This window comes from Eubalaena glacialis, chromosome 10 (assembly GCF_028564815.1).
Source record: "Eubalaena glacialis isolate mEubGla1 chromosome 10, mEubGla1.1.hap2.+ XY, whole genome shotgun sequence".
NCBI classification, from domain to species: Eukaryota; Metazoa; Chordata; class Mammalia; order Artiodactyla; family Balaenidae; genus Eubalaena; species Eubalaena glacialis.
The window spans coordinates 108,691,157-108,708,115 of record NC_083725.1 but is presented as its reverse complement, the minus strand read 5'-3'; the positions used below and the strand labels follow the sequence as shown (position 1 = coordinate 108,708,115).

General features: G+C 43.9%; 1 protein-coding gene and 1 non-coding gene across 15 annotated transcripts in view; one reads left to right on the top strand and one right to left on the bottom strand.

Annotated features, from left to right (window-relative positions):
• The window catches only part of CELF1 (CUGBP Elav-like family member 1), a 68,550-nt gene extending 52,318 nt beyond the window's left edge, over positions 1-16,232 (top strand). For 6 of the 14 annotated variants that reach the window (XM_061201760.1, XM_061201761.1, XM_061201759.1 and 3 more), the window contains 10 exons: positions 1,733-1,867; positions 2,400-2,479; positions 2,803-2,964; positions 5,395-5,470; positions 6,945-7,073; positions 7,798-7,911; positions 8,653-8,838; positions 11,651-11,794; positions 12,234-12,400; positions 15,745-16,232. In XM_061201760.1, the coding sequence (XP_061057743.1) occupies positions 1,733-1,867; positions 2,400-2,479; positions 2,803-2,964; positions 5,395-5,470; positions 6,945-7,073; positions 7,798-7,911; positions 8,653-8,838; positions 11,651-11,794; positions 12,234-12,361 (1,154 nt within the window). In that variant the 3' untranslated portion in view covers positions 12,362-12,400; positions 15,745-16,232. Of the gene's footprint in view, positions 1-1,732; positions 1,868-2,399; positions 2,480-2,802; positions 2,965-5,394; positions 5,471-6,944; positions 7,074-7,797; positions 7,912-8,652; positions 8,839-11,650; positions 11,795-12,233; positions 12,401-12,488 lie in introns of all 14 variants that reach the window. The other 8 variants (XM_061201758.1, XM_061201757.1, XM_061201754.1 and 5 more) reach the window with 8 other exon arrangements.
• On the bottom strand, positions 9,542-9,648 carry LOC133100207 (U6 spliceosomal RNA). Its single transcript, XR_009702445.1, has one exon. It is a non-coding gene; the product is annotated as a U6 spliceosomal RNA (small nuclear RNA).
• Positions 16,233-16,959: the final 727 nt, after the last annotated feature.

The window sequence follows — 16,959 nt, the reverse complement described above, 5'->3', positions numbered from 1 at the left end:
TCCCTTGCCTCTGACAAGCACCAGTCTTTTCTCTGTATCTCGGAGTTCAATTGTTTGTCTGTTTGTTTGTTTAAGAGTCCATATTTAAATGAGAGCAATACAGTATTTATCTTTCTCTGTCTGACTTAATTCACTTAGCATAATGCCTTCAAGGTCCATCCATGTTGTCACATATGGCCAGATTTCATTCTTTTTTTTATGGCTGAATAATATTCATGTGTGTGTAAAATACCACATTTTCTTTATCCATTCATCTATTGATGGATACTTAGGTTGCTTCTATATCTTTGCTGTTGTAAATAATGCTGCAGTAAACATGGGGGTGCATAGGTCTTTTCAAGTAAGTGTTTTCGTGTTCATCAGATAAATATCCAGGAGTGGACTTGCTGGGTCATATGGTAGTACTAACTTTAATGTTTTGAAGAACGTCTATACTGTTTTGCACAGTGGCTGCACCATATAGTCCCACCAGCAGTGCCCAAGGCTTCCCTCTTCTCCACATCCTCACCAACACTTGTTCTTTGTTGTCTTTTTGATAATAACCATTCTAACAGGTGAGATGATATCTCGTGGTTTTGATTTGCATTTCCCTACAATGCAGATGATCAGTGCATTGATTAGTGATATTGAGCATCTTTTATGTCCCTGTTGGTCATCTGTATGTCTTCTTTGGAAAAATGTCTTTTTAGATCCACTGCCCATTTTTTAATCAAGTTGTTTTTCTTTCACTGTTGAGTTCTGCAAGTTCTTTATACATTTTAGATATTAACTCCTTATCAGACACATGATTTGCAAATACTTTCTCCTATTCAGTAGGTTGCCTTTTTATTTTGTTGACGGTTTTTTGTTTGTTTTTTGCTGTGCAGAAGCTTTTTAGTTTGATATAGCCCCACTTGTTTATTTTTTGCTTTTGTTGCCTTTGCTTTTGGTGTCAAATCCAAAAAATCATCGCCAAGACCCATACGAAGGAGCTTACCAAGCCTTATGGTTTCAGGTCTTAGATTCAGTTAATCCATTAGTTACTCGGAATTAATGCATTTTGAGTTAATTTTTGTGTATGGTGCAAGGTAGTGAATCAGTGCTGTAAATAATCTGTCATCTAAATTGTCCTCTTCTTTAAAATAAGTATGGCAAATAAGTCAGATAGAGTTGACAGGGAAATATTATAAGAACATTTTAGAGTGAACTGGAATGCCTTTGATCAACGCAATTTCTTATGAACTGGAGTGAAATGGGGAACTGAACAAATTAGGAGGGAAAACTTAGTCCTCAAGAGAATAACCAGAAAATGAAAGTGGACAGTTACATTCACTGAGATGTGTGTTCTGTTTCTCTTGTCATGTCAATTCAGTATAAAACCTCGTCCTTCTTTGGTACAATAATATTGCTAATGAGAGCAAACTTTGCCAAGTGCTAGGCAAGATGCTGAGTGCTTGGCATTTAATACCTACAGCTACCTTTGAGGTAAACTCAGTTATCTCTATTAATCACATGAGGAAACAGGTACAGAATGGTTAAGTAACTTTCACAAGATCATGAAGCTACTATATTTCGTCTAAATGGTTCCAATTATAATTTTAAGATATCATTGATTGTAAGAGTAAGTGCTAAATTATGGGGAAAAAAATGTGTATCTTAAAATCGGTGAAATCTGGTATAAAGGCACAGAGCTCTGTGCTGCACTACCTCTTGTAGTAGTAATGTTCAAGCCTTTTGTTTTTTACTGTCTTAGCAGTGGAAGACAGGAAGCTGTTTATTGGTATGATTTCTAAGAAGTGCACTGAAAATGACATCCGAGTCATGTTCTCTTCATTCGGACAGATCGAAGAATGCCGGATATTGAGGGGACCTGATGGCCTGAGCCGAGGTGGGTACATTTTTAGCCTTTAAAAGTACTCATCTTAAATTTGAAGTCTCTTTTTAATTGGATCAGTGGAAACCAGTGATCTCTAGCCAACATGGCACTGTCATGATGGAGAGGGTTGGGTTTGGTGTTGTATATTTAGGTCCCGTCACAACTCCTATCAGTTGATCCCAGTTCCCTCAAGGAGTCTACATTCTGCACTTAAGTGTCATGTATTAAAATTCTCTGTTTCAGTCCTTGGAGAGGTTCTCCATGCCAAAACGGAAACACTTCTTTCACAAGAGAAGCTAGAGAATATGATTCCTCCTTTATCCCTCAAGCACTTTTTCCCCTGTGTGCATCCCTGGTTTCTCATTAAAGCACGTATCACTCTGTCATAACATATCTGTATTCTCCACTGGATCATGAACCCCTGAAGGCAGGAACCATGTCTGTATTGCTAGCATGGTACTTGGGCACACAGTAGGTGCTCAGTAAATGTCAGATAAATAATTAAACAAATGAATGGATGAGTTATTGATTCTTCTCTTACCAGGTTGTGCATTTGTGACTTTCACAACAAGAGCCATGGCACAGACAGCTATCAAGGCAATGCACCAAGCACAGACCATGGAGGTAGGGGCAGATGAATGAAAGGGGGAAGTTCCTTGGACTGAGAGCGGTAGGACAATTGACAATCGAAGCCCGGTAGCATGTATAGCATTTGATTGCCCTAAAAGTTAAGAAGGCCAAACGTCTTTAAATTAAAAACTGGTGCTTTCTTTAAAATTAGCATATTGGAACTAAACTGAATTATATCTTGCCACTTGTGTCTATCAGGAAGAGAATCATTTGATAGTGAATGAAATTAGAATGCAGCCTATGCGTCACTAGAAAGGAGGATTTTTCACTTCACCCAGAATGAGGATTTTGACCCTTTGATTTTGGTGTTTTCATAGGGCTGCTCTTCCCCCATGGTGGTAAAATTTGCTGATACACAGAAGGACAAAGAGCAGAAGAGAATGGCCCAGCAGCTCCAGCAGCAGATGCAGCAAATCAGCGCAGCATCTGTGTGGGGAAACCTTGCTGGTCTAAATACTCTTGGACCCCAGTATTTAGCAGTGAGTCTTTGTGGTTTGCTTTCTGCAGGCTGTGCAAGCTCCCAGCTGTTTCTTCTTCTACTGTCCCTAGCTAACATACATAATGGCAGTCACAACTTTTAGCGTAGCAAAATTTTACATAAAAATTCAGGCAATGAAATGTTCTTTGTCACGTTAGTCTTGCGTGCACGCACACGCTCTCTCTCTCATCGCGTATCTTTGGTTATATCTTGAGCTTCTGCTCCAATTACAGTGAAATCCTGATTTTCTAATAAAAAAATTTAGAAACATCTCATATGTCCCTGCCCCCAAGAAAAAAAATGCCTGAGGAAATCTTAGCTACCAAATATCTTTCTCCATATCTCTTTCTAGTAGATTGTAGAGGGCATCCTTAAAATCCTTATTGAGTCTTCCCTGTAGAGTATGATAGTAAATGTTTCCACTGACTGAGAGATCAAGAGATTAACCATGGACATTATTAAATGAGTGTTACAGGTGTATATTTGAGTTCACTAAATAGTAAATAGATTTCCTTTGATTACTCTCTTGTTGAGTTTGAGTCATGGAATCCAAAAGAGGGGCAGGCTCCAATTGGTTAGATTTATTAGATCTGCAATGTACATTACGGGGGATTATCACTGCTTTAACCCTTAAAAGAATTGCGGATAGCACAAGACACTTAAAACTGTCTCATCTTCGAATCAGAAAGAACAAGTCATCTGTGAAGTTACCAAGGAAGGAGAATAAATGGTGAAACTACTAGATTAGTATGGATAGTTAGAAATATACACATAGAAGTAATTATAGTCATTCACTCCTCATCCTTTAAAATATTATTTTATATGGAAACAGAAGAAAGGCAATGTTTTCTATCCCCCAGTACTAGGTTTTGGCTAATTTGATGCCCTCTGGTTTCCATGTTTCTAAAATGTTAGAAGAAACCCCAGTTTACCCTCACTAGTAATTCTCTGAAGTCAAAAAGTGTAGATGGTTGTTATATTCCTACGAATTAAATTGTTTCTCGGCGCTAGAACATTGCTTGTAAGTTGAGAAAATTCAGAGAGATTTTAGGTCTTCTGCCAAAATGATAATGCCTTGAAAATTATCTCCATGATGTGCATTTGCTTTTAGAGAGTTTTGGAGTCTTCTTTTAGGGAAGACTCCCCATTTTGTTGTCATTGCCACATCTAGCAAGCACATGATGGTGTATGTTGAGAGCTGTGGTCTCTTCGTTTCAGTTAGACATGATCCCCGCCCTAAGAGCTCTTCTCATTTAGGGAGGAAGTGAAGTGCCAAGTACAATATGCACAGTCCACCAGTTGGGGCTGAACTCGTTGCCCAAGGTATTTAAGAAGACAGAAATGAAGACATGTGAGTGCTAATGGACTGTGAAAGTGATAGTACATCATCATTAATTATGAGGTACTGGAATATGTGGACTTAGAACTAGAGCAAGTAGTTCTTAATCTTTGAGGTAGCAGACCCCTTTCAGAAGCTGGTAAAAATTCTGTGTATGTACATTTTTTCATTCTGCCTCTGGAGGTTTGTGGACTTGCTGAAACACATGTGGAATAGAGAGATTCCTGATGACAGAGGAACCAGGTCAGATGTTTATGGGAATGAATAACAGATTGAATAAAGAATCCAGAAACAAGAATACCAGCTGTTCATAAGGAACAGTGATTGGGTTTGAATGGAACAAAAGGTTTCAGCAGGTTGGTTAGATGAGGGTTGCAGTTTGCCTAAGGTACAGAGTAAGGTCATGGAGGTCATAAGCTCATGGGCAGGTCCTCTTGTTTTATTTGTTATGGAACAACCATTGAAAGAGAATGTACGCTGAACGGATATGGACTGATCCAGCAATCACTTGGTCATCTGCAACAGTGAGATGAATGTGTAGCATTCTAGTTATGACAAGATTGATCTAGTCACAGGTTCATTGTGGCCGGTAAAGGATGACTCCAAGAAATACTCTGAAATGGTCAGGTTTGGTATTTTAAATAGTTGTGTGAAGCAGAAATTAGGTCTCCACGTGGGAACAAGTTACAAAATAAGATGTGTGGACCTAACAAAGGAGAATTTGGGAGAGGAACTAGAAATGGCAGTCACTAATATGCAGGCACTCCTCTAAGTGGACTACATGGCTGCTTGAGTTGAGTTTAGTTCTCTCCTCTACCTCTGTCCTCTGCTGTGCTGCATTTTGTTGCCAGGGACTCGAGCTTGGCTTTGTACTCAACAAACACAACTGTCTTCTGGGCCAGGGCTTTAGCTGTGTTGTGTTGTCCTGTGCTGTCATAAGCCTCATGTTTTTGTTGTGTTGGCTTGGGTTCTTGTCTTCAACTTTCTTCTCTGGGGGCCTCTGCACTCTCGCTTTGCTGTGCTGTAGAGTTACCCCAGATGCAGAACCAGCCCTCACTCTCACTCTTGTTCTGTTTTTGGTGTAATGTCTAGCTTTATTTGCAGCTCCTTCAGCAGACTGCCTCCTCTGGGAACCTCAACACCCTGAGCAGCCTCCACCCAATGGGAGGTAAGTGTTTCACTGCTGCGGAGGAGCGGCAGCAGCCAAGCCAACAGACCCGGCTAACAGCAGTCTGAGGGTTTCCTACCGTTTGTGCAGAAAAAAAATTTTTTTCCACTCATTATGTAAACCTGACATAAGATGAACCTCCTAGGATTCAACTACCTTGTCTGTAGAAGGTGGCTCTTTTAGCTGTTGATGTCGTATTGCTCTGCGGTTGTCTGCTGCTCCTCACCCCCTTAAGTCTCTATTAAGGAGGAAGATGGAAAAGAGCTGTTAGCATCTGCAGACTATCTGCAGCTACTTTGATAAGGAGAAAATTGCAGGAGTTCTTTATTTCCACAGTAAAGTGACTTTTTCAGCGACTCTCTGAGGAAAAGTCTAAGATGGCTTCAATGTGCATGGCTTTCTGTGAAGCTGCTAGAACCCAGGCAGTTAGTGTCTTATACATGTTATTTCTTAAGTGAATTACCTTTTTTGGTGTTAACATGCACAGAAAACTTAATTGGCAAATACCTGAGTTTATAACAAAAGGAGGCTCCACAGACAAACCTGAGGCAGGGGCTGTCAGGAAAGTTAAGGAGGCAGGGAGGGGACCGTTCCAGAGCTGCCTGCCTCTGCCCTGCTGCAGCGGGATAGGGCTAGGCGGGTGCATCTGAGGAAGGGCTGGTCTTAGGAAAACTGCATTATGCCATTGGGAAAAGTTTGACAGTGGTTCATTTTTGTCCCAGGGACTTAAAGTTTGCTGTGTTTTCGAAAAGTTGCTAGATTGTAAATCTGTGTTGTAGCCTTTTTATTCTCATTAATTCTCCACCCTCACCCACCTGCCTTTCCATTATCTAGTAAAAAGTTTGCCACACATTGTCAGTGCAGTTCAGATTTCTTGCTCTCCTTTACCTGTGTTGCCTAGGTTCTACTTGGAAGTCTTTTCCTCAGTGTTTTTTCTCTCTTCTTTTTCTGATAATTAATCTACTATTCAAGTGGTGGTTTCTTCTTTGTTCTCTCTACTATTGCTGTTTTCACGTGTATCCCCCTGTCATCTCCTCCATTGCCTTCTGGATCTCTACTACATTTTCTGCGTTTTCACCTCCATTGCAGAGATCAGAGCCCCTGTAAAGTGTGAGTGAGGGGCTCAGATGCAGACCCGTTCTCTGCCACAGGGTTCGGCATTGCTCTCTTAGACACCGGGCTCCATGGTAGGCCACAGGATCCACCCCTCTTTTCTGGTTTCCTAATTGCCCATCTGTTTATTAATGCTCACTTGGGCTGGCATGTTATTGGATTAGACATCTCTTATCTGAGGAAATGTTCAGTTTCTGAATGAGTTGAGTGAGATCTGAATCTTTCTGGAGCTCTGTAGTATTGCCTGTACCTAGAACAATTCCTCTTTGGGACCAGCCTTCTGCCAGTGTGCACGGTCATTGCTGGAGTGGATATGAGGCACCCTTATCTGCTGGCTGATCTCTTGCTTTGGATGTTGCAGGGTTAAATGCAATGCAGTTACAGAATTTGGCTGCACTAGCTGCTGCAGCTAGTGCAGCTCAGAACACACCAAGTGGTACCAATGCTCTCACTACATCCAGCAGTCCCCTCAGCGTACTCACCAGTTCAGGTAAGCATGTATAATAGGGGCCAGTGTGCCCTTGTGTGCCTCGGGCAGAAGCCCAAGAGAGGAGCGTGTCATTCTGGAGAGTAGTTAACACCCATTTCCACTGGGGTCAGATCATGTACAGTAAATTTTCAAGTGGCATTTTCTTTTTTAATTAATTAATTTATTTTTGGCTGTGTTGGGTCTTTGTTGCTGCACTCCGGCTTTCTCTAGTTGCGGTGAGTGGGGGCTACTCTTCATTGCGGTGCACAGGCCTCTCATTGCGGTGGCTTCTCTTATTCCGGAGCACGGGCTCTAGGTGCACAGGCTTCAGTAGTTGTGGCATGCGGGCTCAGTAGTTGTGGCTCGCGGGCTCTAGAGCGCAGGCTCAGTAGTTGTGGCGCACGGGCTTAGTTGCTCCGCGGCATATGGGATCTTCCCGGACCAGGGCTCGAACCCATGTCCCCTGAATTGGCAGGCGGATTCTTAACCGCTGCGCCACTAGGGAAGCCCTCAGATGTCATCTTCTGACTTAAGAGAAATCTCATAGTTTTTAGTTTGTTGTAATCATCACTTGCTTCTATGTCCTGCAGGGACAGTTATCAAAATCAGCAGCTGGGGGGAAAAAATCAGTAACTGAAAGACCTCTTTATAAAGAGAATACTTGAGTAACATAACTTGTGCTTTGGTTCCTGTTGACCTGAGAAGGTAAGTGTTGGTCTGAGTTTAACTCCTGGATGTCTGACAGCAGGGTCCTCACCCAGCTCCAGCAGCAGCAGCTCTGTCAATCCCATCGCCTCCCTTGGAGCCCTACAGACACTAGCTGGAGCAACAGCAGGCCTCAACGTCAGCTCTTTGGCAGGTGAGGGCCAGTCCCTGGATGTCATCGAGCCATTCTTTGTGCAGATAGCACATTTTAAACAACTCTGGTAGGGGTGCCGTTAGAATGAATGATTGGGGTGGCCCAGTGAAGCTAGAAGTGATCATGGGAGTTTGAGTCAGACCTGAGTTAAATCCCATCTCTTCCCCTTAACTACCTGTAACTGAAGACCACCTTTCTAAGGTCATTTTCTCATCTATGAAGTGGGAATAGAATACTTTGAGGGTTATTAAGTTAAATGAGAACATAGGTAAAGTGCTGAGCACATTACCTAGTACAGTGTCTGGCAACTAGTACGTGCTCAATAAATGTTAGCAGCTATTTTGATGATAGGATTTGCCCACATCTTGTCACAGACTATATGTATCCCTTTTAGTCCCCACTCCTGGGACTCTTATTTTACCACGTTCCAGCTCTTTGTGAGAAGATGGCAGCAAAGCCAAAGAAAAAAATGGGGCAAGTCGTATAAGTGGTATCACTTCTTGCACAGGTTGGAAGAAGATAATGGGGAGAGCCGCACCTGGGTGTGGCATTTTTAAATGTCCCTATTAGCCACAAGGCCTGGTGAGTGTCCTAAAATCTGACCAGTCAGAGGAATATTCCTCCTCAGGGAGAAGCTAAGAAGGAGATGAAAGGGCATACTTTGGAGTTTGTCTTTGGCATCGCTTGAGTCTTTCCAATCTGTTAATCCTGCTCTTCCCCCCACCCTCACCCCCAACCAAGGGATGGCTGCTTTAAATGGTGGGCTGGGCAGCAGTGGCCTTTCTAATGGCACTGGGAGCACCATGGAGGCCCTCACGCAGGCCTACTCGGGGATCCAGCAATATGCTGCAGCGGCGCTCCCCACTCTGTACAACCAGAACTTGTTGACACAGCAGAGTATTGGTGCTGCTGGAAGCCAGAAGGAAGGTGAGTGCCAAGGGAAACTGGAGTCAGGGACAGGGGTGGGTGCTCCATCTGACCAGCACTGAAAAGCAGGGCAAAGCCCAGGAGAGCCATGTAGGTGGTCAGGCCAACACTTCTCTTTTTTTTTTTTTAAACACTTCTCTTTGGCAGTGTCAGGGGTAGACTGAGAAACTGTGATCTGCTTTCTGGATGTGGCTCAGGTCAGAACCTCTGTATTCTCTCCTGAGATGGGGCTGCAGTTTTTAGATGAAGAAACATACTGGCTTTATTGTGTCTGACACCATTTGGCAGTCTGCAGTCTGTTTTTTTGTTTGTTTTTGTTTTTTACTGGGGTATAGTTGCTTTACAATGTTGTGCTAGCTCCTGCTGCACAGCAAAGTGAACCAGCCATATGTAAACACATATCCCCTCCCTTGTGGATTTCCCTCCCATCCAGGTCACCACAGAGCACCAAGTAGAGTTCCCCGTGCTGTACAGCAGGTCCTCACTAGTTATCTGTTTCGTACCAAGCGGCGTACATATGTCAATCCGAATCTCCCATTTCATGCCACACCCCCGCCTCCCCCCCCACCGTGTCCTCACATTTGTTCTCTACATTTTGTCTCTATTTCTGCTTTGCAAATAGGTTCATCTGTACCATTTTTCTAGATTCCACATATATGTGTTGATATACGATATTTGTTTTTCTCTTTCCGGCTTACTTCACAAATATATGGAACACTTCACGAATTTGCGTGCCATCCTTGCCCAGGGGCCATGCTAATCTTCTCTGTATCGTTCCAGTTTTAGTATACGTGTTGCCGAAGCGAGCGCTGGCAGTCTGTTTTTGTTAGGAAGTCTTCTCTGTGGATTATAAATTGTCAGAGGATATCTTCTGTCTAGGTGTCCCTTTTAGCTCTGTCATTTGGCATTTCCCTCACTTTCTGATCTATGCTTTTCCTAATTGAGGACAAACTGAAAGGTGATGAGACAGGAAGAGTTATGGCCCAGGGGTTGATGGAGTGGGAGGTATGTGCTTTGACATAAATGGTATTAAATTCAGGAGAGGCTTTTTAAGCAGAAAGAGGCCTGAAAGTGGTTTGTATGAATAGAAGGTGCTGCCAACATCTCTGTGCTCATATGTGACTGGGTTTTCATAACCAGGAGCTGGCAAGATTTAAGCACGAATGTAGGAAAAAGACAAGTATCCTCTCTTGCTTTAGCAGCAAGGAGCCTTGGTGCAGTGCATCCTTACCGGCTCTGAATTGGACATTTATGTGCCCTAAGATGTGGTAGTGGGGGAACTGATGGAGCTCTGGAGATAGACAATAAACAGAAGCATGAGGTGTTCCAAATGGTGCTCTGAAGAATGATGAGCAGGAAGGAGGAATAGAGAGTGCCAGAAAGATAGCATTTTATATAGAGAATGCGGTCTCTCTAAGTTGACGTTTAAGTAAAGACCTGAAGGAAGCAAGCCATGCATATATCTAGAGGAAGAAGAGTAATGGGGCAGAGGAACAGCAAGTGCAGAGACCCTGAGGCAGCAGTGTTCTGTATGTGTTTGACAACAGCAGGGAGGCCAGGGTGGCTGGAGACTGGCTGGACTGCGATTGTAATAAAACTCTTTTTTGAAGATGTGCCACATACATACAGTGGAGTATTACTCAGCCATAAAAAGAATGAAATCATGCCATTTGTAGCAACGTGGATGGGCCTAGAGACTGTCATACTAAGTGAAGTAAGTGAGGCAGAGAAGGACAAGTATCATATGATATCACTAATATGTGGAATCTAAAAAAATGGTACAAATGAACTTATTTACGGAACAGAAAGAGTCATAGATGTAGAAAACAAACTTTATGGTTACCAGGGGGAAAGGGGGTGGGGAGGGATAATTTGGGAGATTGTGATTGACATATACGTACTATATATAAAATTGATAACTAATAAGGACCTACTGTACAGCACGGGGAACTCTACTCAGTACTCTGTAATGACCTATATGGGAAAAGAATCTAAAAAAGAGTGGATATATGTATATATATATATATATAACTGATTCTCTTTGCTGTACAGCAGAAACTAACACAACATTGTAAGTCAACTATACTCCAATAAAAATTTTTTAAAAAAACACCTCTTCTTTGGTCAGGAAATCACTGAGTGTAAATGGTTGAAGAGGAAAGCATATTCTAGGTTTGAGCTTAGTTGTTTATCATAGGCACATTTTAAAAATATGTTTTTACTGAGGCACAATTTACATATGGTAAAATTCACCCTTTTGGGAGTATAGCTCTGTGAGCTCTGACGAACACACGTAGTCACGTAACTGCCGCCACAGATGTAGAACATTTCTATCACCCCTAGAAATTCCCTCATGTCTCTTTGTAGTAGGTCCCTGCCTCACCTGCCTCTGGCAATTACCAATCTCTGCTGTCCCTATAGTTTCTAGGCACAATTTTGAAACCTGTTTTATTTATAAGCTCTACCTCCTTTTCTGTTGTTCCTCTACAACCCTGTAGTCTCTGGTTTTATTGCACCACACGCAAATCTGCCTACTTACTGTCCCAGCACACCATCCTCCCACAAGGTCGAATTCTGACCTCTGTCAATGAGACACAGCTTGAGAATGGTGAACGGGAAAGAGGGCAGGAACCTGTTTCAGTGATCACCATTCAGCTCCCTGCTTTGTATTTAGAGAATCTGTTTAGTTCTCCAGGTGAATTTCTGTTTGTTGGGATGCTGAGAGTTTTAACACAGGTGGAAATGAGAGTCAGTTGGTGCAGAGGATGAGTGTGCTTGACGCTGACCTGTTCAATCAATGGGGATTTTGAAGGTCCAGAAGGAGCCAATCTGTTCATCTACCACCTGCCCCAGGAGTTTGGAGACCAGGACCTGCTGCAGATGTTTATGCCCTTTGGGAATGTCGTGTCTGCCAAGGTTTTCATAGACAAGCAGACAAACCTGAGCAAGTGTTTTGGTATGTTGGTGTTTCTTCTGGTGTCGGGAGGGTTAAGTATTTTTACCAGTTAGAAAGAGAAGGGGCTGATAGCAGAAAGAGCTGAGTTTGAGTTTATAGTTTAACTTAGCCCGTGGCAGGTTACATTACCTCTTTTTGAGCCTCAGTTTTTTCATTTCTGTAGTGGGAATGATGATTTCTACCCACACTGTCACTCCAGACGTAAAAATAATGTATGGAAAATGGCTTGGCCAAAAAAACTTTAAGGTACTGTGTAGATGTCAACTGCTACTGTTAGCAACCTGATTTATTTCATGTGATATAATTTCAAGAATTCTTGTCCCTGCTGAGAAAAATTGGGATTTGAGACTAAGCTCATAAGGTATCTCTTGCATAAGGAGGATTGAGAACCTTCCTGCTTCGTTATGCCCCTCACCTAGGTTTCTGCTTGGACACACAGGTTTTGTAAGTTACGACAATCCTGTTTCGGCTCAAGCTGCCATCCAGTCCATGAACGGCTTTCAGATTGGCATGAAGCGGCTTAAAGTGCAGCTCAAACGTTCGAAGAATGACAGCAAGCCCTACTGAGCGTGCTCCCTTCTGAGACTGGAGTGAGAGGGTCTTCTGGTAAGTGGGGGAGGAGCACCCTTAATGATTCGAAGCCCTAAGGCTGTGTGTTGACAGCCCTGGACCCTGATCCCTGCCACTCTCGCAGGCACAGCTTGCCCTGAAGACTCGGCTACTGCCTTCTGTGGGAATTTCGCTTCGTACAGAGGACAAGTTTGTGCTTTGGTTTCCAGTGTTTTACTTTGGAGTTTAGGTGCCATATCCTGAGTTTTTTTTCTTTATTTAAAAGTTTGCTGTGTTTGTAACCAGTGTGTTGAGAAGGACCAACATCAAACTGCCCTGGGGGAGGAGGGGGAATGGAGAAACATTAAAAAAGAAGATCAGAATTTGCCCCAAACTACCCAAAGAGAGAGGACTGAGTGAAACAAAAAATTGACCCCCAGAATCTTCCTGAGCGCGAGAGTGGGTGAAATGAGAACTGACATCCAAGAGCTTTTGGGGGGCGGAGGAGGTGGGGTTGGCTTTGGAGAGTGAGAGTGACTTGACACCCAGCAGCCCTGGGAGCTGGAGGCTAAAACTCCTCCATAGCTGCCTTCTGTGGAAATACTGAGTTCTTGCCACCTATTTTTTAGATTCTTGTCTGGGATTTCTGCCCCTCTTTCCTAAGAAGGGGCTAACAATTCTCTGGAAATAAAGCACCTGTTAAATTAGCCTGACATATGCAAAAAGCAGGGATATATCACCCATTACCAGCTTTCCCAGCCAGCCATTGGTGTTGGATTGGCCCTGCCCTCCTGGCTGGTGGCTGTTAGGAAGCAGCAGCCGGTCAAAGAGGTCATTTTTAGTTTACTTCAACACCAAACTGTTAGACCGTGGCCCATTTCTACCAGGTCCCTTTAAAGAAGGCCTCTGGGGAAGACACTGTCTGGTCTCTTCTTTATAGTTGACCACAGTGAGGAATGTCTCTTCCATCCCCAGCCACAGGTTTCTCACGAGGGTAGATCCAAGAAGGGCTTACAGCATCTAGTTGAAGGGAGCACCTCTCCTGAGCAGAGTGACCAAAAGCCATCACGCTGGGGGAGGAGGAGCCTGCTTCTTGGTGTACCTGAATCATAAGGTCCTGTTAAGCCAGTGCTGCGTTTGCCAGTGGCCAGCACTCAGCACTTAAAAGGGTTAAGAAATCCATGTTTGCCTCCTTGGTTGAGATGTCCCAGATGTAGTGTCAAAACGGAGGCAGGCCCCTCTTCTGCCCGCTCCAGCCCCATCTTCTGCTCTTGGCGACAGAGGAGACAACAGGACGTTTACAACCTCCATATGGATTTAGTGTTCATTTACCTCAGCATCACCGTGTTCGTTTTTGTCCTCGTGCTTACAGTTAGCTCCCTGCTGCCTCCCCCAGGTCTCACTGCAGCCCTTGCCTGTGACCCACACAGCCTCTGGGCTCTGCCTCTGCTCCCAGAAGTGCTGCGGGGGTGGAGAGCCAGAAAGAACACGCTGTTGGGAATGTGTACCTGGGCAGAGGTGGCCCTGTTAAGATACGATCTTAGCCAAGGCCAGGGGCCGGGTCCCTGGGATCTTAAACCTCACAAACATCAGTCCTGACCCTTAGCAGCAGAGGTGAGATTAAAGGGGTTGGTTGGCTATTAAGTCAGATGGGGGCTCTCTCCTTGTCATGCTGTCCATTTGGGCCACAGACAAGGATTGACTGTCTTGCTGTTGTGCAGGTAGTTGGTGGTGTTGGATTATCCCATTGAAGCTGGGACAGCTGTTCCCTTCTCATAGTGATAACTTGGGTCTGTTGTCCTCTAAGAAACGTGAAACGTACTTCTTAAGCTGAACCACGTAAACTTGAATTCCACGCACTGGGAGAAATGTGTCCTGTGTTTCAAGGATAAAACTGTTCCAAAGGCTTCCAGGGTCATGATGGGATTTTTTAAATAAATGCAAAAAATAAAAATAAAAAAGAAAAAAGACAACAAAAAAAGAAAAAAATGCTAGGTTGGGGAGGCGCTGTTCTGAATCCCAACCAGCTGGAACCAAGAATGTCGTTTCTATTTTTATAGAAGTTTTATACAGCTCCGGGGTGGAGAATATTTATTACCTAAATTATATCTCTGGAAAAGGCCAGGATTTTGTAGAATCCAGAATGTGATTGTTGTACACACAGGGTGCTGTGTATGATTGAAACTACTGACTTTCTGTGGCCGTTTGCAGCCCAGCTAATCTGCCAGAGGGGGAAGGAGTTAATGCTGTGAATTGGCAGAGGAGAGAGCTGTGCTCCCCAGGGTGCTGCCGGTGCTGTGATCGCTAACCTGTTCTGTCTTCCTCCTTGGCCATTGTGGGGCTTTCCAAAGCCCAGAACTCCACTCTTCTTCCCACTTTCTTCCCTTTCTCTCCCTCCTCCCCCAGTTCACTATTATTTGTACACAGATTTGCCCTGGGCTCCAGGACCTTATGAAACCCCTTCCCTATTGACATGAAAGGTAAAGGTGTAATCAGCCCACTTTGATACCACACTCTGAGGTTTCATACCTGCTTGTGGGTTCTTGTTTCTAAAAGGAGCATGCACCTCAGCAGGGCCCTGGGCTGCCACAGCGGCCAGCTGGTGAGCCCAGGCACTTCCGTCTGTTCTCTTGTCCCCCGCCCAGCGAATTCCCACAGCAGTGCTGCCCTTGAGCACAGTTCTCTCCCTAGGCCAAAGATGGTTTTGTGAAGAAGCTGCTTCCCTACAAGTCTCACGGTGTGAAAGCGTCAGCTCGGAGAGTGGAGACTCGCAGTCAAGTCTTAAGCAGCCCTTTTCTGTTGTGTGGGGGTCTCACGTGTATAAGTGTTTTCTGCTGTAGTTCTGTTTCTTACTTGGGTTTCATCATGAAAGTGATTTACCTTGAATGCAGCCAGACACTGTCTCCTGGGTCCAACATGAGTGGCCAGGGCCTGCGTGGAAGCTAAGAGCTTGGATTTCCGGGAACAAAGGGCCATCCCCATAGGATTGAGGAGAAATCCTGGCCCTCTTCCCTAAAGAATTCTCCCCACCCCAGCCTGCAGCTTTGACTTTCTCCCTGAGTCTTGACCAGGAGTTGAGGGAGAGGCTGAGGCTCTGCTCCACCAGAGAGACCTTTTCGGATGTGTTTGGGCGCTTCTTGGGAAATCCAAGCCTTAGGTTCCCTCTGTCTCTGGCAGTTGGATGTTTTCTCGGTGTCCTCCATGTCCTTTTTTGACTTTTCCCTGTGTCCATTGTTAGCATGTGCGAAAGTTCCCTGTCATTACCCAGCCCCTACCCCGCCCGCCTCCTCATTTCAGGGCTGTACAACAGTGAGTGTTCCTGTTCTCTCTCTCTTTGTTTGGATGTATTGCTCTGTGTAACTCAGTGGGTCTCCCTCTTTCTGGTTTGTTTTTTTTTCTAGATTCCTGCCGTTTGTTCATCGTTGTGCCTAAAGCATGTCGATGTGGCGTCAAGTACATCGTCCAAATCCCTGTCTCTTCAGCTTCTCTGATGCTTGAACTCTCACCTTTGACCTTGTGTTGACCTTTGATGCTGACGTGTATTTTTATTATGTTTGTTTCTTTCTTTGTTTTTTCTTTTTTCTTTCCTTTTTTTTTTCTTTTGTGCTGCCAAATTGGTTTTGCTAGAACGACTGCTGAAGGGGAAATATTTAAACTTGCATTTGAATATAAAAAAAATCTATTTTTCTAGAACTTCATAAGATAACCACTTGATTTTGTGATTCCAATTCTTTGTAATTGTCTTCAGAGCAGCCCTACTAGCACATACCGCGTGGTGTTTGTATTTCTGTGAACACACAGCCAGTCTGTTTCTAGGCTTTGTTTCTCTGTGTGCTTAGTTTTAAAGACAACTTTGAAGTAAACAATGAAATAAAAGATGTCACTAAAACCTTTGAGGCTCCTGAGCACATTTTGCTGATATAGTTTGTGGGGCTTGAGGAGACCGCATGTGTTCCTATTTTTGTTTTTCTGAGTTCTCAACTGCAGAAAACACCTGAACCCTTTTTCCTTTTTGACCACCGGCTGCAGTTTGGGCCCCAGCCAGCCCTTTTTCTTTTGTGGTTCTTCCCTGGAGCAACCCTGCCGGGAGTCTGCAGATCCTTCTGGACCCTTCCCCTCAGCCCTGCTGTGCCCACCTCCATGCTTCTTCCTACAGTCTCCACAGCAAAATGTGATGCTTTGATTTTTTTGTTTTTGTATTGTTTTTGTGTTTTTGTTTTGAATTTTTTCCTTTCCTACTAAGATTATGCCCAGAAAAAACAAGTTTTGCATGTTTCCTGCTGTTTCTTCACACCTTCGTATATATCACCTTCACCTCTCTGTTTTCTATAGTTTGTGCAGAAACTGACCGATTTAAAAGGGTTTCAAAGAAGCTGTTTTAAATTGTTGTGGGGTTAATTTTTTTTTTTCCAAGATTGTATTATTTTTATTTTGAAGTGGCAACTTTCTCCTCTATTGCCCTTAGAGCGTTTGCCTGTGCACTTAGACTGTCACCTCATACGGCCTCCGGGTCTCGGCGGGGCCTTCAGGAGGCCGGTTGGTCTGCTCAGAGGCGGGTGGGAAGGGGGTCCAGAGAGGCACAGGGGCAGAGGTAGAACTCAGAAGGCGGCTGTGGG